Source organism: Pelobates fuscus, chromosome 4 (genome assembly GCF_036172605.1).
Source record: "Pelobates fuscus isolate aPelFus1 chromosome 4, aPelFus1.pri, whole genome shotgun sequence".
In the NCBI taxonomy this organism is placed as follows: Eukaryota; Metazoa; Chordata; class Amphibia; order Anura; family Pelobatidae; genus Pelobates; species Pelobates fuscus.
This window is the reverse complement of record NC_086320.1, coordinates 57,930,273-57,955,394: the sequence shown is the minus strand read 5'-3', so window position 1 is coordinate 57,955,394 and position 25,122 is coordinate 57,930,273. Positions and strand designations below refer to the sequence as shown.

The 25,122-nt window shown below is 39.1% G+C and overlaps 1 protein-coding gene across 1 annotated transcript in view; it reads right to left on the bottom strand.

Moving 5' to 3' along the window:
• Positions 1 to 2,961: 2,961 nt before the first annotated feature.
• STK3 (serine/threonine kinase 3) overlaps positions 2,962 to 25,122 on the bottom strand; it is a 219,529-nt gene continuing 197,368 nt past the window's right edge. Inside the window, exon 11 of the mRNA XM_063451213.1 lies at positions 2,962 to 4,836. Within this exon, the coding sequence (XP_063307283.1) occupies positions 4,678 to 4,836 (159 nt within the window). The 3' untranslated portion in view covers positions 2,962 to 4,677. The remainder of the gene's footprint in view (positions 4,837 to 25,122) is intronic.

Sequence of the window (25,122 nt, the reverse complement as noted above, 5' to 3'; positions counted from 1 at the left end):
GTCTGAGCAACGTAATTCACTGCACTCACAACTGGCCTTCGAAAGGGTTAAAAAATGGCAAAAAAAAAGGAAAAGATACTTAATGAAGTGATACGACGTCACAAAGAATTCAGCAAACTGAACAATACACATATACCTTAGGTTACCGAATATAAACATCGGAGAGGAGAAATTTTAAAATAATGAAATAAAAACTCCACACGATCTTGAAATAAAAGTATCTCCAATTTTAAAATCAATAGTAGTAAAACGAATGCTGTGTACCACAGGGAAATATACAGTGTATTCCAAAATTTCAATGAAGGCATTCCAACATTACAGCAATGAGCCAACTACGCACAAATGGCTGGTTACAGTTCATCCGTCATTCAAATATGACAGGGTGACACTACACATAATGACACTTCAGCAATGCACTGTATTAGCCAAACGTATTTATTTCTAAAGTTGGATTGTTCCTTTTTGTCGAAGTAGATTTAGTCTACCCCCATTGTTTCATAAAAAAAAAAAAGTTACTCCCCTTCCCCCCCTTTTTTTTCAGGGCAAGACTGAGAATGGTGAGATTTGATGAACTTGACCACCCACGCATTTGTGGATAATAGGCCCACTGTAACATACATGGCAAAGAAACAAAATTAAAAGGTTTTCTCCTTTGCGTCTGTGGAGCTAGCTAGGCCTTTAAAATAGCCAAGAGATAATGAATTCTTCACATACATCTACCCCAGGGTTAAGCAACCCACGGCTTGAAAACTGATCAAAAAGAAATCTCCCATAATCCAAGTACTTCCCCTGACCCAAGGACTTGCAGAAAATTGCAATCTGTTACAGTACAATCTAGATCAGAGACTGAGAATCCTGATGGCCCCAGATTTGTGAACAGCATTACCATGATGGCCAGTCAGGTGGGTGAAAATATAGCTCACAATCAACTGGGAATCCAAGTTTAGCCATCACCAGATCTAGAGCAATTGGTCCCAGCATGCTTGATAATAAAAATAGTTATCATCCTTCAGTGCTAAAAAAAAAAGTAAAAAAAAAAAAAAAAAAGGAGTCAACTCAAATAACAAATGGCTGGAAAGATCATTCTGTTATTTCTCAGTGATTTCCAGCGATTTGCCATTCTAGTTTACTCATAGTTAAGTGAATATTATTGAGATGGGCATTTTCCTGTCCCAGTCACATTATAGGCTATCACTGTGGTCTCAATAATCTGAATAGTTTAGGCATCCAATGTAAATAAGGCAAAGACAACTGCTGTATGCATAAAAAAAAAGGATTGCCTAGTAGATAACAAGACAAATATTTACCTTTGTAACTTATGGAACGCAATGAAGAAGCATTTCGGAAATGTATCTGGTGCTTTGTAGTACAACTACACTGGGAAAATCACCACGAAACACCCTTCACGCGCTCGTCAAGGTCACTGGGCTGAATCAGGTGTTCCTGCTTAGTGGATTGACTCACTGAATATGAATCATTAAACAAAGTAATTACCCTTCTTTTACAATAGATACACACACTAGCAGCAATGTGACATTCTGCAGGCTTCCCGTCTAAATGACATGTGATGAATGACATTTTATTATTTTTCAGAAACAGTGGAGTTCCAACGTTGCTTCTTTGGCTTGTAGAAAGTAATGGTCCCAAAAATGCAAAAAAATGTTTTAATGCTAATGTTAGTAACTAGCTAAGGACAAATGACAATCTGTGATGGTCTTTAGTGAAAATATTCTGAAAAGGAATGCCCTACTTATTTAAAATTTGTCGATTTATCGAGATGCTGATGCGATACTGGCAAGACAAACTATGCCGGTCTTCAGTGGCCAGATTGTCACTAACGGTCAATGTTAAAAGTTTGCAAAAAATAAAAAACAAACCAAACAAAAAAGCATCTACATAGACATGATGTTATAAAGTAATCTTCCTGGTAAAACTTATAATAGAGGCTGGCGTGATGACTGTCATTTCGTAGCACTAAAGCCTGTGAACCCAGTCTGTAGTCACTACAAGGATAAGATTGTGAGCACTAATGACTCATGTGCTCTGACCCACTTACTTTTCCATTGATAGCTGGTTTATTCCTTGAAATAGTGAAGTTAGAGGAGGCAGGCCAGAGAAAGCAAAAAAAACAACTGCATTTCTATGTGAAGTGCTGCTCTGAACTCAAAGGCATGGGAATAGATTTGTGCTGCTTCACAAAACCTTCAAATACACGTAAACTATATTTTTTCAGTGTAAATGCAGAGGGCATTATACGATCCAATAAACTGAGCTTGAAGCATTGAAGTGAATGTAAAGACCAAGAGAGTTCTAGATATGGTATGTCACCTTTACTGTGCCTTTACCACACAGCACTACGTGCAAAGCAGTACGACGTGAAAAAAACGATTTACCTGCAAGGCGCTGCATGAGCGAGTCACCAAAAAAGGTGGAGCTAACTTTGAGATCTCTCTTTTTTTTTTTTAAATCAATGTTCAATTTATCAGTTACAATGCCGAGATCGCTCTATTATCTGCACTCACACTGTAAATGTTGTTTTGGTGAAAGATCCAAAGAGTGAGTATTAAACATTAATATAGTCTTGACACACACGTCTGAATGCAGATAATGAGCAGATTCCTTCATTCAGCAGTTTTTGCTGATTATATTTTTAGTGATCACATTCAGCAAATGTCAGAGGCTAAGCTAGATCTGTACTAGAGGATGGTTTACCTAATAGATATCAGTGCAAATATACATTTATAAGAGCACTTAAATCTTGAACAAAGTACTCTTGTATGGTATTGAAGAAGGGGAGAGAATACGTATTCTACAAGGAAAAGAAATTAAAAATGAAGAATCAAATGGGGTTTTTTTTTTCCTTTAAAGGAAATACCTTCATCAAGGGGACACTCCAGGAACCGGAATTGCAACTTCTGTTAGAAGATTTAAGCAACTACATAAATGGGAGATTGCTAGGTGTTGTTTTTTTAAATGTATTCTCTCCATAAAGCATATAACCGGTTTTAAATCCACCAGGAAGTGTCCCTTTAAAGACTTGTTTTAAATAAAACTGAACTGCTACATATAAAAAGTCTGTAGACTTTAGGCTAGTGATTAAATAAATATGACTTGCAGTGCCCCGACACGACTAGTGCAAAATGTCTTTACTGGGATCTGGCTCTGCAGAAATTTAAGATGCATCATATTAATGGCAGTACACAGAGGCAATCCATCTGAAGCTGCAACTCTTTGTTCTTAGATAGTTTGGAATCATTATATATTTACAAAACCCCAAATATAAACGGATACATTCTGATAGCCATATCGCACTGCAATCAATTTTTTTTGCCCGATAGAGAAAGGGCGATGGCCTCATGTCCCTTTTATGGCTTTTGTCATTACCTTAGGTCGCTATAGAAAACTGCAATTCTCAAACATGATGTGTAAGAAATTCTCTTGGCCAGAATAAAACCTTGGCTTGAGTATCCGACAAACCAAGAGAACTTTTTGTTTTTTTCTGTATGTAGACCTCAAGGGATCAGGATTTGCTTATCTTACGGAAAACACGGCAGACCAAATCAGCTTTCCCTCTAAACACTTCTTAGTGATCATGATAAGCAGTTAATAAAGTAACCTTTATTAAAAGGGTCCAAAGTGGGGTTGGTGCAACGCTCACAAAATGCTTAGAGGGAATACTGATGTAGACTGTCTTTAGCAGGGAAATAAAGCCTTAAAACTGTGCAAAAGGTTTTGTGGATCTCGATTTTACAAATTATAGCCCAAAAACGTTTGTACTAATGACCCAACAGCTGACTGAATACTAAACCTAAAACAGCCTTGAAAAGGATGTAAAAGCACGCAAAGTAGCAAAGGGCAAGTCTCTGGTATCGGGGTGGAATGCTTGTGAAAATTGTTAGAATCTTCATACAAACTTTACTAATAGAGGACGTATGATTCTAAACATAAAAATGCACAATAAAAAAAAACAAAAAAAAAAACAACAGTGTGAAAAGAATGCCTACATTTACCATTGGTAAACATGACAAGCATTAATTTAGATTCAAGAAGTGTAGCAGTAACAAAATGCTGTTTGGTCTCAAAATGTGCGTCACATATTAAGGAATAAATAGGTGCGTGTAACTCTAAGGCAAATTTAGATTTACCAAGGCACTAATGTGCCTATCATATGACAGTACAGCAAAACCACATTCTGTTTTCTTTAAACCCATAAATAAACCATACGCATGTAAAACAGGGAATTACCCATGTAACAAGCCTTCTCTATAGACAACAATTTTGAGTTGTATAACTACTTGCAAATTGTTTTCAAGGAGGGCACCTGAGGCTCAACTTGTAAAGAACACAAAGGTTGGAGGACCAACATTGTCTAATCATTCAAAAAAAGTGGTTAAACAAGGAAAGGTTACATACAGGGCCACAAATTGAAACTTGTGCCCCCATTCCAAAGAGCTTTGAAGTTCACAAAGAAGGAACACATCATCACACAGGTCTGGTTGCATGTGGACTTGTAAAAGATGCCTGGAGAAATTAAAAGTTTTCTCACTTATTTTCTGATTTTGAAAAAGAACCAGCAATGATATTTGGTGGTCGGAGCCACAGTTTTCCATTAGGAGTTCCTAGACTCCATGGGTCCCCATGGGAAGAAAAGCCCTCTCGATGACAGAAAAGCTCCCTTTAGAAGTTCTGCTGCCTTCGTTTCTTAGCATCCATCGCATCAAGGATGGGTTGTCTCTTTGCAGTGTACCTCTGCCTGAGCTCTTCAATCTCCCGTTCCATCATGGGGTCAAGAGCTTTCAATCTCATCTGCAGTTCTTCAAAGCTCAGATTCCTCAACTGGAGGCAAAATAAAACCAAAAACATGAATTAGCAATGAACTGGAAAATCGCATATATTTTGAATACTTCAACAACAAGCACGTTACGATTGATTTTATAGTACAAATATTTACCCTTAATGCAGAAAATTAACATTCTTTTCAAAAGACATTGTGAATATCGAAGATGCACCATTGATGACACAAAAAGTTTAAAATTCAGTATATCTGTGTTAAGAGATAAGAGGAACTCCCTGACCAACTATTAATAAAATGGAAGAATAAATGGTAAGCACATTCTGAACCATGACTCAGGAGTATAGTTTATCAATGCAGTGTCAACACATTCAGTAGAGCTGGATACATTACGTAAGGGGTTTAAATAATAACAGCATTCTTCTGACAGATGTTAAACCAGGACAGTAGGTTTTGGTTTCTGTCTGCAGTTTACAACGATAAGTACCCACTGACATAACTTTTTCAGGTTTTACCCATCCATTGGTGTTAAGAAAAAATAAAACGCAAGTCCTAAAGTGCATTACCGAAATGACATTCCCTCACTAGACGTTCTTCGAAATTCTAAAGTACATGAATAACGCAAACAATAACCAGTTCACAGGTCATTGTCCGTATTCGCTCCTTAACAACCACCTTAAACTGTGTTGCTCTCCAGAAAATCATTCTATTATTTATGAGTTTGGCTGCCCCCGTGAGCATTTCACAAGAATCTTATGACGCTTTTTGATTGAAGCATGTAAGAATAAAGTTAGGTTTATTGCAGCCTTTTCCTGTTTAAGATTTCCTGTAGAATTCCATGACATAAATATTTGGTGTATCTAAACTGCATCCATAGAGATTAATGATACCTTAGGGTTTTAGTAATATCATAGTGTTTATTTTATAACTCCCAATCTCCCATTAAACACACCTGCCAGGTCTGTTCAGAGAGACGACATTCACTGCAGGCTTACTAAATGGTTTTCTTTTGTCTATTACAGAAAATCAGTCTACACTTTTACAGCATAATTCATATGTATTAAGGCTACAAAATGCCTTTATACATAATTGACCTGTAATTGTGGGATCTAAAACACAATGTCACATGTAAAGTGCATGGCTATGGCCTGACGTTACAAAACATGCCCTGCTGAACACCTCTTATTGTTATTAAAACAGACCTCCCAAGTGTCCATAATTAGGAGGGACAGTCTGTATTTTGGACCCAAATCCTTCTGTCCTCTATTGTGAGTGCTTAGTATTGTGTTGTTCTTAGTGTCTACAAACGAATACCAGAGCTCCACAGCAATAATACTATTGTAATGTGTCTATAAACTACAATAATTGTGTTTACAAATAAGTTTGTTTTGTTTATATAAGGCATACTGTTCTTGTTTTATATTAAATTCTAGTTGAATAAATTACTATTAGTAAGTCCACTAAACTCACACGCACACCCCTAAAATTAAAGCACCCCTCTTTGTCTATATAAAATGAACAGATAATCAAAACAGAAAAGGACACAAAACGTATGCTTGGATTAACAGCTTTAAAACAAATCAACACAATTATTAGCTGCAGCTCGGACAAAATGTATACAAAAACGTTGCGGTCAACAATTTTGAGACAAAACTAAACAAGTGTGACGATAGATGTATGCACGACTGTGTAGAAAAAGATTTATAAACTGAAGGACAATGTGCTAAAAAATGTCAAAAACGGAAGCAGAAAAGGCTTTGAAAAGTCTAAATCTATGCTTGCCACGCTGTCACTGCAGTTCAGAGGTTCCAAATATAGAACACATTCTGCTTTTACATTTTCCAGGGACCTAGAAAACTGTGCGATTATTTGATCTTCAAACGCTCTTTTAAGATGACTTCTACCTTGTCTAAACTAAAAAGATTTAAAAAAAAAAAAAAAATTGTAAAAAGTGTTACACAGACCAAAGTCGTTGACAAATGAAGGCTTTTTCAAAACTCCCCTGAACAGATCTGTAGGCTGAACAAATGACACAATGAAAGAAAGGACAGGTTGTTGAGGGTGTTCAAAATCTCCTCTTTATCCTCTGCAGAAAATGTGTGTCCTTAGCTAAACCCATGTATTAATTCAGATTGAATAATGTATATCACACAGTTATGTAAAACAGCTTCCTACCATTTAGGTCAGACACCTTATCATTCGTATATTACACACCGCAGACCTCATTACATTAACAGGGTAACTAAGCACAGGAGACACATTTTCAAACTGGCTAGAGAACATATAAAAGAATGCTCTAGGATCTAAACTTGAAGACCACCGACCTACATCCTACATCCTACTATGCTATTGTGTTAGTTATGTTAACCTTTATGTTACATAGTTACATAGCTGAAAAGAGACTTGTGTCCATCAAGTTCAGCCTTCCTCGCAACTGTTTTTGCTTTTGATCCAAAAGAAGGCAAAAAACCCAGTCTGAAGTGCTTGCAATTTTGCAACAAACTAGGAAAAAATTCCTTCTTGACCCCAAAATAGCAGTCAGATGTCTCCTTGGATCAAGCAGCTATTACCCCTCTAATTAGAAATTATATCCCAGTTATGATTTTGGAAGTATTTATCCAATTGCAGTTTAAACATCTGTATGGACTCTGATAAAATCACCTCTTCAGGCAGAGAATTCCATATCCGTATAGTTCTTACTGTAGAAAAAAACAAAAACTTTTCTTTGCCTTAGATTAAATTATGTATTGTTCACTAAACATCAATTTGCCCAGAACCCAGGTATAACGTACAGAGCTTCCAAATCTGCTGGCACTTTATTCAAAATAAATAATGAACTTATTAGTCTACATATCCTAGCTCAAATCCAGTACTGATTCAGACTAAAATTATTATAATTTTGGAAACATTATGACAATGATACCGGGAAAGTCACCCTTTTGATAGTAGTACAGTTATTGAGGTATTCTCAATGTCAAGGTAGTAGAAAAGAATAGGTGATTTTGCATAGCATTGCTTGGTAGGTCTTTATTAGGCGTGTGTCAATGTGGTGTCTGTGTTAATAGGAGTAACAGGAAAATCCTGTGATCTATTTCAAGCCAGTGAATGTGTATGTTTAGATGCAATACTTTTTTTATTTTAAGGGAAACTGTAGTGCCAGGAAAACAAAGTTGTTTTCCTGGCACTATAGCTTCATATAGCACCCCCCTTCTTTGCAAACCCCCCCCCCACTCCTCCCATCAGCTACCCGATTCCAGTGCTGATTTCCCTCGGTGCTGGTTCAGGCTCTGCCTCCGCTCCTCTCCCACCGTCAGTTGGCAGGGAGGACCTAATGCCCATGTGCTTGCATTAGGACTTTCCCCATAGGAAAGTATGGGGTTTTGGCTGACGCTGGATGTCCTCATGAATAGCGACCAAAAGTCACCTAACAACCTGGAAGTCTTTCTAGTGGCTGTCTGGTAGACTGCCACTAGAGGTAGAGTTATCCATCCAAGGTAATTATTGCAGTTTATTAAAAAAAAAAAAACGCAATAATTACCCCTGCAGGGTTAAGGGACCTGGGACAGTGCACCCAGACCACTTGAATGTGCTGAAGTGGTCTGGGTGCCTTTAATGACCCTTTAAGAGGCTCATCTCAAGGTTTAAATTTAGGTTGTTGCAAACAGAAAAAGTGCCATGCAATTGGGTTTCCCTTTCCAAAGCAATTTGGTGAATAAGAAACTGATTCTTTCCTTTTCACTTTCAGAGAACATAAGGAGTAATATTTGCAATAGTTAAAATAACCACAAATTTAAATAGATTTGAGAAGACATTTTTCTGCCTTAGATGGACAAGGTTAGGAAATTCAATTTATCCAACCGATGCTCTGTGTGTTGGATTGTTAACTTATGTTGATCTAACATAATTAGGAGAGAATCTGTGGTATTAATATACCCAGATAATTTATGTGATTTTATGATTTAAAGAGTAATGAGAAAAGAAAATGAGATGTTACAATGAGGAGGTCCAAAGATCAGTGCATTGGACTTTGACAGATTGAGATGGATTCCAGTGACTGCCCCATAACCCCAAACTGCTGAAATAACAGCTGGGAAATGACTGGAGGGTTTAGAAACATACAGGAGAATATCATCGGCAACATAGATAGCGCAACCTTGTGAGCAATTCCTACTGAAACAGTAGAGAAGATTCTGCGTATATAGGTGAATATACAAATAATAAATATCACATCCATAGTTAAATGGAGGCAGTGGGTACATACAAGGATTTTTTTAAAGAACTATTCCCACCCTCTCCAGCTTTTTAATATATGGGATTTGTAGTTCAATATCTGCTGGGAGATATGTGTTACCATGATTGCCAAGTGTCCCTTTTGAAGTCAAATACCCACTGTGTCGGTTTTGTTCTAAACGTCACTTTCAACTACATAAATTAATTTTGGAATGTGAAGGTCACCTAAAATATTTCAGCATAAAGCCTTGGCCAGCAATATAAAGTAGCGGTAGATTACACCCATTTTCATTACTTGCATACCGCAACACAGGTGATTCACATGCAGTCTACATACTAATTGTGTGTTCTTGCTTGTAGCGAGGACGTACTGGGGCTAGACAAACGATGCAGTCACTTTCTATTTCAATCTTTATTACCTCACACACTTTCATGCAATCTTCCCGAGCAAAAGAAACTACAGCAATCTTAAATCACCAATTAGCTCCAATTGCTTTTATCTCAGTTTATCTATTGAAATCCTGCTTCATTTCCTGCAGGCTACTTGCAATCTGGTTTGTAAAACACAAATGCAATTTAGCTTTCCGCTCATATTTGATACCATATTGGCATTTATATTCTGTATCAAGATGCCAAGCGACGGCTAACAAGTATTAGGGTCTTTCAGCGAAACAGCTCATTAGCATAGGATGTTAAACAGACCGTCTAATTTACTCCCAATGACAAAACCACATTTGGACATGAGGACAGTTAAAACACATTTTTATAAAACCATTTTTCCAACTATGCTAGGTAGGGACTGGTGTTGTCTAAAGACTGCTATTATTGTATCCAAGTCTGGCAATAAAGGTGTTAAAATCTAGTATGTTTATACAGACAGCCAAGACTTCCTTATAGGAAGGTCTATCATTGCAGAATTATACGAGCGCACAGAGCTGGGTACGAGGTTTATCAAGCAGAGTTAAAACTAAAGTCTCGTTTTAAAGCTGATAAGTAGACTGCAGCAGTGATCAATCTTTAGGGTAAGTCGCTAGTGTGTGAATTGTTGGGAATTCCAGGTGAATTCTACATTTCAGGATAAAATAGCCGGATTCGAAAAAGTCCCAAAGCCAACGATTATGCTTGTAATTCCCGACAAGTCCCAATTTAGAGAAAACCCTAATCTTCTGACACTCCAGCTGTTTTGGACTACATCTGGAACACTATGGAAAATGTAGTCCAAAGGAATGAAGTACACAAGGTTAGCCATCATTGCACAACATGATAAAAGGAGGGTCTCATCCACTACTACAGTTTCCTCAATCATATATGTAAATCATCAGAATTATAGATAGAAGAGACTATAAGTATGACGCAGACCTATCGCGTGTTCTAGAAGCTCAGACTGGTGTGTCTGAGTCCATTACAGAGCTCCACAGCAAAATTATCGACAATGGCATGGGGACAAACTATGAAAAATATGCTTTGAGATTAGTTTGCAGAAAAGTGTTTATAACTTGCAATTTGTTTCATACCCAGTTTCTAAACTTCTAGTTCATGAAATCAAACTCGTGACACAGACCTGTCACTTGGCCACGTCAATGAAAACACATGGTTACCTAACTAGCAAACTAGAAAATGAAATGAAGAAAGTTACGCAGGTAATCACGCGGTAATCACATGCAATACGTGATTTATATATGAATCATTTATACCTAGCATTAAAATAAATAAATAATCCCTTGTTGTCAATCTGCTTCCATTGTAATACAATTAAACGTCTGAACTGCTATTGGAAAAATACTTGTGGTGTCTGAAAGCATTTCGAGCTGTCATTTAAAAGTACATTAGAGGAGATAAGGAATGGTTCTGTGCAGCTGTGTGTGTTGGAAGTGCTTCCTAATACCTGCTCTATTGATTTACAGTGATAACATTTTAACTATCGTGTTACATTATCTCCACCTCACCTCATGAGAAAAGGGGGATGACAACGGATACACATTATATAGGTTTATAGGTTTCTTCACTCACTCACTATATATATATTTATTAAAGGATCCCTTCATGCACCAATACCACTACACCATAGTAGTTATGGTGCCAGGGGTTCCCTGCCACTGTGCCAGAGTAATTTGTCAAACTATTTTAGTACCATATGACAAAACAGAACTAGTTTATGATGTAAATTGCTAAACATTTGTTATATTTACAAAAAAAAAAAACAAAAAAAACATCACAACAAATAAAAACATGAGAAAAATAAATGTTATAGGTATTTAAATATTTTTTTCAATACTGTAAGTTCAAGACCGTTCCTTTTCACAATAAAGGAGTTGACTTTGTATTGGCCAATGGAAGGGAGATATTTCTGCCTGTATATAAAGTAGACATCCATTTGTCTGTGAGCACTATTCACATAGAACAAATTATAGACCACTTCTTACCATTACATAACTAACCTATGTTAAACGCGACAAAGTCAATGAGTACATGATTTATAAAACTTATAATATATGATTTGCTGGTTATCTATAGGCAGAAATACTAACAAGATATCCAAGTTTATATTACAGTACCGTATATATTCAAATACTGGTTTATCATAAAATTAACTGGTGAGGTGAATCCATGTGAAAGCTGTGATCCTGTACGAACTTAAATCTGTCAACCAACCGGTGCAAATGACAGGAAGAGACTAGAGAATGAAGTTAATATTTGTATAGTAGATACCTTGTCAGGGCTATAATGATATTAAATTGTCTGACAATTGTGACGAATAATGTTTAAGCCGTCAGTTCAGGTAAGGATGGAGTATGTGTGCTACTAAGAAAGTAAATAGGGAAGATTTAGGATATTTGGAAGAAGGTACGACACTAAGTATGACAGCTAAGACCTTCACAAGCTGGTTCATCTACAAGAGACGTGCTATTGTTAAAGTGGTAAAGGAAACGTAGATCCAGTTTAAAACCTGAGAGACACATTTTCTTGATATCCTTTCTCACCCCTCCTGTTTTAGATCTGATTATTATATTGACACAATCTGCGGATTTAATGACGGCAGAAAGGCTACAGTTTTTATTTATTTATTTAAGTTTCCATTTGTAACAGCCCATTGTATCGCAGACAGACACGCACAAATGGACGATATCTCAAAAGATTCACAGACTCATGTGAACAGTGATATTTACTGTGTGTGGCTCAGCCAGTTACAACTAGTAATACAAGAAGCTGCTACTTCAAGAGCCTGTATAAATTGTACCTGTATAAATCGTTAATGTATGTGATCCTCGATATACCGGTTTATTCCCCCACAAACCAACCTTTATTTGAATTTATTGCCACCCTTATTAAACATGTATTTATGCCAATGCCTCCCTACTTTATAATGAATTTATGCCATATCACAAAGTCATACCTCATCACCCACACCTAAAATTGGTAAGTAATCTCAAAATATGCTTCATTCACGAAGGAGTCTGCAGGACTTGACCACAGGAGTGGAACAGCTGTCACATAGGACACTGTACTGCAACCCCCACACTTCATTACGGATATGCTGACAATTATGGGAGTTGTACTGCTAGATGGCCTGGGAAGGGGGGCAGTTTGACACCCTAGGTTTTGGCAATGATATAAAACATGCTCATGTGTTATACTTAGTGCCATTTTCAGAACACTGGGTATTTAAAAGCGATAAGCAACTGCAATTAGGCAAACATTCTTACCATCCATTATAAGGCATAGCAACCTACATACATGGGGATTTATCTGTAATCTCATTAGAATGTAACCTAAAAGTTGTAATGCAGTTCGCATTCATACAAAAACTTCCCGGCTTCCAAATAAAGAAGGAACCAGTGATGTAGAAAATCTGAATGATATAAATTGTTGAGCTGTGATTTGATGGCAGAAATAATGTTTTCCCATGGTACCTTATAATGTGAACGCCTGTCTGAAAAGATAGAGCTCTCATTTTGTCATTGTAGTTTAAAAGATTTACTATATTAGGCATAACACATAATGAAGTCTGACAGCCTATATCAGCCTCATTATAAAACAAAAACAGGATAAAGCACATAAGATAAAAGGCACAGAGGCCGAAAGAAGACAGTCATCTAGAGCAGATTGCTAACCTTTTTCAAAGCCAGCTGTTGTGGCAATGCTGTTGCCATGATGCTGGTTCAGATGAGGGCTGGCAGAGTATTAGGGGAATCTAGTCTATAATAGTTGGCATGCCATAGGTTAATTACCACATTCAGGAAAACAAACATTCCATTTTAACGCTTTCCTCAACACTTCATGTGTCAGCATGTGCTGCTTCGCAAAATATCAGCTTCAGATGATCGCCTGCTCCATCTGGGATGAAGGAAGCCCTCTACCCAGAATGTTAGCACCTAGTAGATAATAGAGGCTTACAGGTTTTGTTAAACTTATTTAAAAAGAGTGGATCATCAGCAGGCCCGGACTGGCCATCGGGCACACTGTGGGCCGTGGTGGCCATGGGTCGAGGCCGGCAGGGGAGGTCCCAGGATCTCCCCTGCCAGTCTATGCAGGGCCGGCACTATCCTAGCACCAGCCCTGCTGTATTCCATGGAGGGCCGGTGGGGAGATCAAAGATCTCTCTCACCGGCCCACATGCTGTCAAATGCGGTCGCCAGCGGGGAGAGACGACCCGGCGGTGCTCTAACTTGCAGCTCTGCCGGGTTCCTCTTGCGAGATCCGGAGCGTTGCCATGGCAACGACCGGATCTCGCGAGAGTGAACTCTAGCCCGCAGGCTAGAGTTCATGCACCACTAGGACCACCAGGGAACATTGCCACCCCGCCTCCCAGTCCCAGGTATCAGCGTGCCGGTCCCCCCCTCCCAGGCTAAAGGTAAGAAGGGAGAGGGGACATAGTGCCTGTTATTTTATTTGTTTATTTACCCCCCCAAACACACAAAATCCATTCTAACATTTATACAGCACTCTCACACACATATCACACTCGGCACTCTCACGCACATCACACTCGGCACTCTCACGCACATCACACTCGGCACTCTCACGCACATCACACTCGGCACTCTCACGCACATCACACTCGGCACTCTCACGCACATCACACTCGGCACTCTCACGCACATCACACTCGGCACTCTCACGCACATCACACTCGGCACTCTCACGCACATCACACTCGGCACTCTCACGCACATCACACTCGGCACTCTCACGCACATCACACTCGGCACTCTCACGCACATCACACTCGGCACTCTCACGCACATCACACTCGGCACTCTCACGCACATCACACTCGGCACTCTCACGCACATCACACTCGGCACTCTCACGCACCTCACACTCGGCACTCTCACGCACCTCACACTCAGCACTCTCACGCACCTCACACTCAGCACTCTCACGCACCTCACACTCAGCACTCAGCACTCTCACGCACCTCACACTCAGCACTCTCACGCACCTCACACTCAGCACTCTCACGCACCTCACACTCAGCACTCTCACGCACCTCACACTCAGCACTCTCACGCACCTCACACTCAGCACTCTCACGCACCTCACACTCAGCACTCTCACGCACCTCACACTCAGCACTCTCACGCACCTCACACTCAGCATTCTCACGCACCTCACACTCAGCATTCTCACGCACCTCACACTCAGCATTCTCACGCACCTCACACTCAGCATTCTCACGCACCTCACACTCAGCATTCTCACGCACCTCACACTCAGCATTCTCACGCACCTCACACTCAGCATTCTCACGCACCTCACACTCAGCATTCTCACGCACCTCACACTCAGCATTCTCACGCACCTCACACTCAGCACTCTCACGCACAGCACTCACACACACCTCACACTCAGCACTCTCACACATCTGCATTTTGTCCAATTGAGTCTTTACCATAAAACAAAGTAGTCCCCACTTTGTCTTATGATATTTAAAACAGTTCTGTTACCTACTGCGGTCTTTGCATATGGTGATATTGCTGATCAGGTTGTGATGGCACGGTGCAGCATGGGAAGAGCTATACTCACCCGATGCTGATATTGTGGGCACCAACATGTCTTAGCTCCCAGGTTGCATCTTTATGAGCTGTTTTTCAGAACATAGAAGCTTTAAGTAGATGCAGAATCCATAGCTCTTACAACAATCAGTTAATGTAATCCCATGTGTGACCCCAATTCATGTTTATGGGAGCACATGCAAATAACTATGTGAAAGCTCTTTATTTACTGGGAGAAAGATCGACTGCTGGAAAAAAAAAAAAACTGAATGCTTAAAATGTTTTATCCAAATAGCAGGTAGGATATTTTCTAAAGAAATTACTATATGTCTAATCTTCACTTATGATTTGACCACAGCATTCATTTTGCTGTGCAGTCTCCCCATAAACAATGTAATTCTCTTGGAGAACCATATATTCAATTGGTGGGAATTAGGAAATGAATAAGATCAATAATAACTGCAATTCAGGAAGATCCAAAGGTATTACCAATTATACGGGAATTACGCTTATATATCACATATGGTTTAGAACAGGGGCTGCTGGTTCCAGAGTCTCACACCTTAGTAAAGCCACCCGCTGTTTCTTTGTTCATATCGATCTAAAATATTTATACCATCTGCTGTAAACATGAAGAAACAGAGAACGTTTAACTTTGGTTCATTTGATGCAAAAGATCAGATTTAGAGAAGTTAAAATATATTAAAAACTACTAAAATCTTAGCGTTTTTGAAGTGGATGTGTGGACTAATCCTGGCGTAGCAGTGGTAATAGGCAAGCGAAGTAGGACAAAATATTGCCAGACTGGAGCATACAGCTGATACAGAGCAGAGAAAATGCATTAAAAACAGTCTTCACTTTAATGTTTCAGTGGGTTCCATCAAATATGCATATTAGGCCCTTAACAATTATAGCAATCTCTAGAGAGAGAGAGAAAAGGAACAATCTTTCAGTGAAGAATTTCCATGGCAAGGAGAGCTCAGACATTTTTAGTGTCCAACCATGGCTTATTGAATCAAGTTAAACAAAATGTGAGGAATGAAGCTAAAAATCTGTATATTAAATTGAGATAAATAAACAAAAAATATTTAAATACTGTGTTTCTTTAAGGAACACCCCAAGCACCATAACCACTACAGCCCAAAGTCCCCTGGCAACCCCTCAGTGTAAGTAGAGAAGTGTTTGACAACTTTCATGAACTGGGCACTGGTGGTCTCTTGTTCTGCAGCCCAGAAGCATTGTGGACTGAGTTTGACCGGTGTTGCTGGGCTGAGCTCACTGGCCGAGAATGCTCAGCTGAAACTCACAACTAATAAGCCAGCCTTGCCCTGCAGAGCTTAGCTCAGGGGAACTAATATAAGCTCCTCGCAAGAGCTTCTGGTGGACTACAGGTAAGTTGCCAAACTATTATTAAAACCTTACACTGGTCGGTGCCAGGGAACAGCTTGCACCATACCCAGTACAATAAATTGTAGAAATTATGGTGACTAGTGAGCGCTTCCCTTCAGTCCACCGGCGGCCGGGTACAGGAAACAGAGGTTCCTGTCCCGGGTTCCGCGCCGCCCGGCCACGCTACATGGAGAGACCGGCAGGAGGGAGCCGGTCACTCAAACCCGGCCGCCCTCCATGCAGCAGTGCTGCGCCGCCTGGGTCTTGGTAAAGCGCTCAGGCGGCGCAGCATGAGGAGGCGCAGCGGGGACAGGGATCCGGCGCCCCCTGGTAAGTTGCGACCTAGGTCGCCTTACAGGTGGCGCCGGCCCTGAGTGTTCGTGTAATTGTTCAGCATGGCAAATAATAAATAACCAACTTCAAGCACTAATTCCAGGACCCTAGAGTTTTCCCAATCTCATTTTTATTTTAATCATCTCCTACCACCTGGTTGTTTGTATACCATAAAGGTGGCTGATTTTGGGTACTCCATTCACTACAGCCACTAAACATACTTTACCATACACAGTCCATTATTCAATACAATTTAGATAAATTAATTTGTAACTTAATTTCCACTATCTGACATTTTCATTTCTACTCTCCAATCTGACTTCTTATTTTTGCAACAGCACCAATGTGTAGAATCCCAATTCCTCACAATTCAAAACCCCAAAAAGAAATAAAATTATAAAATAGATGAAAGGTTCCCAAGCACTCCTCCAAATCCACACAGTTCTATAAATATAAACAGATGGGTGTATTTGAGAGGGTGTAATCTAACCGTTGGGAATTACTTTGGGAGGATCTGCATCCAAGTCATTGGGAGAGTTAGTGATATTCTTATTATATTTTCTTTTTGTGAGTGCATTTTTGGTATTCGTTGGCTAATTTAGAATTGCATTCTGCTGCATTATTTTTTTTCTCTCTCACTTTTTTGGGTAGTTTTTGTACCCATATTTATAGATACCTCTCATTTTTGGTCCCTATATATTTATTCTTTCTACCATTAGTTCAACAGTGCCTCAACTCACCTTCCCCATTTGAATGAAAACTACTCTCGGACACCATTAGATCAATTGTTCCCCATTCCTTCTCCCTTTGTTAGAACAGCTTTTTATACGGTAGTGTGGATTGGACATATCAATTCTACATGCTATATATATTTTTTAAACACTGAAACAACCAGTAGTTACTTTTACTTAATTTCTACGTTATAATTATATTACATTGTCTGCCTACCTTTTAGTCAGCAGAAATAATCACCCCTAAATCCCTTTCCTCAAAATATATATTTATATATATATATAAAATAAAATTTTATATTATAATTAATAAATAATGTATGTTATAATTGGGTATTTCATATAATGAACAATTATTTGTACGACATGCTATATGTATCCCGTGTCACAGGTTATCAATCACAGAGCGGAGTCATAATGGACGTTCAATATCTCCTAAACTCCTATCCAATACGGCTATTATAGCACGTGGGGGAGGCAGTAACAAGGAACTTTGTATGTTTTAAAGTTAAAACTCATTTGGAGAACAGTAAATCAGCAATGTAAAAAGTGGCTGCACAGTTCAAATTTATTGAACACATTCCAAGCATTTGAGTTCTTTCATAAATCTTATCTAGAGTGGCCATTCATTTGTTAAATCTTATATAACCAGCTATAAAGCAAACTTTTAATAGAAGGTTTCTGCTCTCTATAATTTTTTTTTTTTTAGTCAGTCCCAACACAGTATTTGTTTAAGTGCTTCCATTAAAAAGCATCAGAATTTCATTAATGAGCGATGCATTATTAATGCTCAATTTATTCTGGTTATTAAAATAATATTTTAAAAGCTGATCTGTTGCCTTGGAGAAATAAAAGATAAAAATGTGCATCTATAGAGCTTGTGATTAAAAAAACAAACAAACAAACAAAAAAAACAAACAAAAAAAAACCACAAAAATCTATTTTCCTGGTTATTATTTTCTAAATATGTTAGTAATTTCTTTTATTATTATTTTTTTTTAATACAGACATAGAACATCTTAAATTCAATAGGCTACACAAATTTAGACCACACAACTAACCCCACTACTATATGCATGTTAACAAGGCAAAAAGGCAGCAGTCAATCACATTGTAGGGTACATTTCCTCACCCAAAGAAAAAAAGCGCAAATGTTCTTCTAAAGTAATATTATACGGCAACATAGTTTTATAATTGTTCTACTCAAACCAATTTAAAAAAAAACATTTTTTAGATATAAATCGCTACAGATTAATAAGTAGGAAAAAAGGCAAAAAGATGGTCTTTCATCTTAGGGACAATGTCTTTATTTAAACACCACTCCAGCTGCGCTCTTCGCATAATGTGTACACATGGCGCTACGAACAATCTAACCTAGAGGACATCACAATAAGAAATGTATTGTTGCCATAGCAACAAAAGAGAGCTATTAAAAGAAGAGAAGAGAATGAGCTGAAAAGCCGTAGAAACTATCCAGCAACAATGAACTGCGGTGTGTGAGGCATTGTTCCGGGAGAAATTGGCACCGGAGTCCCTAAAATCTCCCTGCATGCAACAGCTGGAAAAAATAAACCTCGTACAGGATGGGTTTAAGAACCAATGGAAGCTAGCACTAAGTGTCTACAAATTTAATAAGGCTGTTTTAATTACTCCCCCAATGGAAGAATTTACAAGATACCACTATTTGCTTCAAATGCAGTTTGTGAATTTGTTAATTACCGTAGGTTTTAGTTGCAGCATATTACAACTTCATTTTAAGATAATACTACAATGCAGAACATGTAGCCTTTAGTCTGAGATCGTGTTTAAACAATCAGTAGCAGAGACAGGTAATTGTTATATTCCGCAGGATCGCTAGCTTTGTGTTGAGAAAAGGTTAGCTATCAATGGCCTTAGGCATCCGCTGGCTTCTAATAAAATAACTGGAAATTCAATGCTTCTATTGAAAAAGAACACATTACAAGACACTGGGACGGAACCGTAAATATCAGGTCTTTTTTTTTTTTATTTAACAGGTCAGTCGCACACCAATATTTTATATTAATTTATAGAACACAAATAATTGTCTTCTCACCCCCCCCACCACCCCCCCATTTTTAGTTTTTAGTTAAAATGCATTCAAAAAGAAAACGGATATGCCTTTGATAAATGTATAGAATGTTCTATACAGCAGTTTCACTTTAATGTAGACAGGATAATTTAGCGCCCTAAAAATAAAATTAATGTTCAATCTTCCATTTTTGGACAGGGTAGAGGTGAACAGGGCATATGTGTTACATTTATCAATATTGATCTTAATCTAGAATAGGCCAAGGTTAATATGCATGCAACATACATCTGAACATATTGTGCAGCCACCACTGGGGACATGGGGATGGAAGGCACTTGGGAGGTTTGCTGTAAGCTTGTCAGCCATCAACAAACAAACTAGAAAAACAAAAAACATTTAGAACATTTAGATTAATTTAAATGATCACTATAGGCACCCAGACCACTTCATCTCAACAAAGTGGTCCGAGTGCAGTTTTTAGTTCCGCAATGTAAAACATTGCCATTTTGTAGCTATGGCAATGATTTTATTACATGCCTAAACACAATTCTAACGGCTGCTTCCGCTGTTCTGATCGAACTTGACTTGGACTCGCTGTCGAACATCAACAAATGCTGATCATAAGGACTTATGAAGCTACTTGACTTGATGAGCACGGCACTCACCATACATGTGCTTCTCGTCCCCAATACTTCTCCATGAGAAGCATTGTAAGAAACGAGAAGACTGAGGTAGAGAAGTTATCATGAAGTTGCAGGTGGCCGACCTGGCGGCTACAGGGACTGAATCTCTGCATCTCCTGGAAAAATCTTACTTCAAATTACACGTGCCACATGTAACATGGTTGTATTTTAAAGATAATTCAAGTTTAAAAGAGCAATCAAAATTTATAGTTAGTGACTAAATAAAATGTTTTTTAAGATTGTAGTTTATACCTGCAACAAACAGTCACACAGGTATACATCACAGGTGTGTCAGAAGAATGTGTGTATACATAGACATTATTATTATTATTATTATTGGTATTTATATAGCGCCAGCTTATTCCACAGCGCTTTACAATAAAAGGGGAATTTACCAAATGAGACAATAACAAAATGTAACAGGAACAACAGGTAGTTGAGGACCCTGCTCAAACGAGCTAACCGTCTAGAGGACATTGCTCCTGGTGCCGAGGTGGCAACGCTACAATCCCATTGTAAGAAATAATACTTGGTTAGGCGGCATACAGCAGACACAAAATTCAAATATATGTAAAATATTTCTTCCATCAATTTGCTGGTGATTGTGCTTAGTAAATAGATTAATTGACTTATAATGCATTTACAGATGTCAAATGTACTTTAACATTTTAGACCATTCTCAACATTATGTGATCAAAGCTAATGGACAGCGGTATATAGTCAGCTATGAGGATAAATATATAGATGGAGAGTGTCTGTCGTGGAGAGATACCAGCTTCTATTAAAGCAACAACTCCACAGCAGTGTGATTCCCCCCTCCAAATCGTACTAGAAATCAGATAAATTAGAATGAATCAGAGTGATTCAACCGTGGGTTTCAAGACACAAAACCACTCTAGCAAGTACCACAAAAAAAAAAAACACAAAGCAAATCTAGAATAAATAGATTTCTACAATAAAAATAAATAAAAACAACAAAAACAAAACTGCTTTACAGTTTAAAACAAATGCCATTTGTTTCTCATCTGATGGCTCCACCTTACTCTTTGCTAATTATTTTTAAATATACTAAGGCAGAAAAAATCCCAATTATAATAATTACACAGAAGTGGGGTTTTCTTGTAAACCAGAATCCATCTGTTCCATGTTAGTAAGATGAAGTAGAACAATGACAGTATCAAGCAAGGACAATTCATCTCAAGGGTGCTTGCTTGTATCTAGGGATCGACCGGTATTTATTTTTTTAGAGGCGATACCGATAATCAGTGAACTTTCAGGCCGATAGCTTACCGATATTCTGTACATTTACCATATTTTATTTTTTTTGCACTTTTTTTTTTTATTAAGTGGTAAATGTACAAAATATATATAGATAGAATATAGATTTTTTTTTATGTTTTCAAGAATATTTGTGTGTGCAGTGAGAGTATTTGATTGGTAAATGGTGTGTGTGGGTGTGTGTGTGTGTAACTCCCCTCCTCCCCACCCCTTACCTGTCTCTTAGTGCCCCCCTATTCTCCTTTTCCTCTCCCTTCTCTTTTAGTGATTTCCCCCCCCCCACCCCAGTGTTCTTTTTCCCTTCCCTCCCTTGTACCTTAGTGTCCTCCCTTAATGTTCCTCTCTCTCTCTCCCACCCTCCCTCCCCCCCAGTCTTCACCCCCCATTCCCTGTCCCATAGTCTTCTTCACCGCCCTCCCATTCCCTGTCCCATATTCTTCTTCACCGCCCCCCCATTCCCTGTCCCATATTCTTCTTCACCGCCCCCCCATTCCCTGTCCCATATTCTTCTTCACCGCCCCCCCATTCCCTGTCCCATATTCTTCTTCACCTCCCCCCCATTCCCTGTCCCATATTCTTCTTCACCGCCCCCCCATTCCCTGTCCCATATTCTTCTTCACCGCCCCCCCATTCCCTGTCCCATATTCTTCTTCACCGCCCCCCCATTCCCTGTCCCATAGTCTTCTTCACCGCCCCCCCATTCCCTGTCCCATAGTCTTCTTCACCGCCCCCCCCTCCCCTGTCCCATAGTCTTCTTCACCCCCCCTTCTCTGTCCCATAGTCTTCTTCACCCCCACCTTCCCTGTCCCATAGTGTTCTTCACACCCCTCCTTCCCTGTCCCATAGTGTTCTTCACCCCCCCTTCCCTGTCCCATAGTGTTCTTCACCCCCCCTTCCCTGTCCCATAGTGTGCTTCACCCCCCCCTTCCCTGTCCCATAGTGTTCTTCCCCCCCTTCCCTGTCCCATAGTGTTCTTCACCCCCCCCTTCCCTGTCCCATAGTGTTCTTCACCCCCTCTTCCCTGTCCCATAGTGTTCTTCACCCCCCCCCTTCCCTGTCCCATAGTGTTCTTCACCCCCCCTTCCCTGTCCCATAGTGTTCTTCACCCCCCCTTCCCTGTCCCATAGTGTTCTTCACCCCACCTTCCCTGTCCCCATAGTGTTCTCATTCATTATCGGTACTGCCGGTGATTATTGTCCGATACCGATATTTTTTTATAAATCAGAATAATCGGCCGATAATCGGTTGATCCCTACTTGTAGTTGGCAAATTCCTTACAAAGAAAAATGAAAGCAAAAGGAAAGTGTATATAAACATCTGGTCTATCCTCCTCCTAATACTGATCCTCCTCTTTCGCTCTCCCTTCAAGTTAGTGGTATCGAGATAAGTCCATCCTTGCAAACACGCTGTCTTGGCATCATACTTGATTCTGGCCTCACATCCAGTATGTTGCCAAATCCTGTAGATTCCACCTTAAAAACATAGCCCGCATTCGCCCCTTTCTTACGCAAGATGCTACCGAGGAGCTTGCCCATGCTCTAGTAATTTCCCGCATGGATTTTTGGAACCCTCTCCTAATTGGTCTTCCCAAAAGCCATATTGCCCCGCTACACTCTGTAATGAATGCTGCAGCCAGAATGATTTTCCTCTCTAGTCGATCCTCTAACACCTCACCACCCCTTTGTCAGTCCTTACATTGGCTTCCTGTATCCTATAGGATACGTCAATTTAAAGTGCTAACCCATACCTATAAAACACTGAACAATTTTAGTCCATCATATCTCTTCATGGATCCATAGGTATGCCCCTCCGCTCTGCCTGTGACCTTCTCCTGTCCACTGCTCGCACCTGTACGGTCAACTCACACTTACAGTACTTCTCGTGGGCGGCTCCCTTCCTATTAAATAGCCTCTCTACCGCCATCAGACTAGGAATTTTTCTACTCTTTTTTTTCTTAGACCTTTTTTGTCGTAATTTAGAAAGCTAAGCATCCTCTGCTGGCCATCTAAACATTTGAATGATGTCAGCACGAATTCCACATTGTACAATAAACTGTAGTGCTTTTTGTGCTTGGAGCGTGTCTTTAGATTTAGGATTTGAACTGCAAGTGTATGCAACAAGGTATATTCATGAAGTAGATATATTCAGTGAATAAATACTGCAAATAAAAATGTATATAAAAAAATAAAACAGACGTACACAGTAATTATATTTTATAACTAAAATAGTGTAGATTTAAATAACCTAGTGACAGAGATGCACCTATATGTTTTGCTGTGTGTTCACAATTCTAAAAAATGTTAAGATTATGATTATCCTTCGATTAGAGCCTCTGCCGAACAGCATTAGACCTCTCCATAGGAAAGCACTGAATCAATGCTTTCCAATAGGGAAAAATCTGACTCTGGATGTCCTCATGCAGAGTGTGAGCACGTCCAGCGTCAGATACCGGACCAAAGGTCAGTTTTAATCCAGAGAGCCCTCTAGTGGCTGCCTGGTAGAAGGTCACTGCAGGCAGACTTAGAGCTGCAATGTAAACATGTATTACATTGCAGCACTAAGTGCAAAATGGACAGTGCACCCAGACCACTTCAATTAGCTGAAGTGGTCTAAGTGCCTATTGTCTTTAAATTTATACTGATGACAGCGTTTTTTGTTTTCTTTTCTTTTTTTAACAATATCAGCTTCTATTAAACAATTCTTCCATAACTGCTAGTGATGATTAAGAAAAATTTCAAGATGGCTACCAAGTCAAGCCAACTCGTTAACCATAACACATGGACACTGCCGATATCCATTGGTGTGAATCAGCCACTAGGTGTCACATTTTTATCTGACTAATAATAGTCATGCAAGTTGTTCCCAATCACAGGGTACGCCTGGTAAAATGATGAAGTTCTGAAAGATCCAAAAAGTAACAAGGTCCATATGAAGCGGTAAAGAGACAGAACACACAGCCAGGCCCATTTACTGAAGAAATACAACTATTTGCATCTGTAACATTTTATCTAAATCTTTCAGTAATGGTGGAAACATACTCAATGCTTTTCATAATTTCACATTCAGCAGAATTCTTTTTTTGTGAATATCTTAATTTTGAAATAAAGCCCATTAGTATCTTCGGCGTCTTACTTACGAAAGAATTTGCTTTATGAAAAACAGGTCTTTTTGTGGTTCACAGTGCCCGATATATATTAAGCGGTTATAACACAATGTTCAGTATGACATTTTGGGTTAGAAGAGTAGAGAAACACTTGATTGTGAGAAAAACAAAACAATTTATCAATTCAGTGACTTTTTCCCAGTTTGCCAAGAGACACACTTGAGATCATAAGCGATATAGTCCATCATAGAGGTAAACTAATTATCCAGTACATGTGATTTCTCCAAGGGAACAGCAGATTCCTCAATAATTGGAAACGCCAATACCCACAAACTTAACAGACTGAAAACTTTGCTTCTTTCATCCACACTAGCATACAAATGTCCCCAATGCACCTCACAGTAAATCACTGCATGAAAACAAACACAAGTATATGGATATGCATCTTACATATATTTGCTCATTAAGATCCTAAACTGTGTTTCTGGCCAAAAATCTACTTATAAGACTGGAGCCCATGCAGAAAATCTGTGTGAC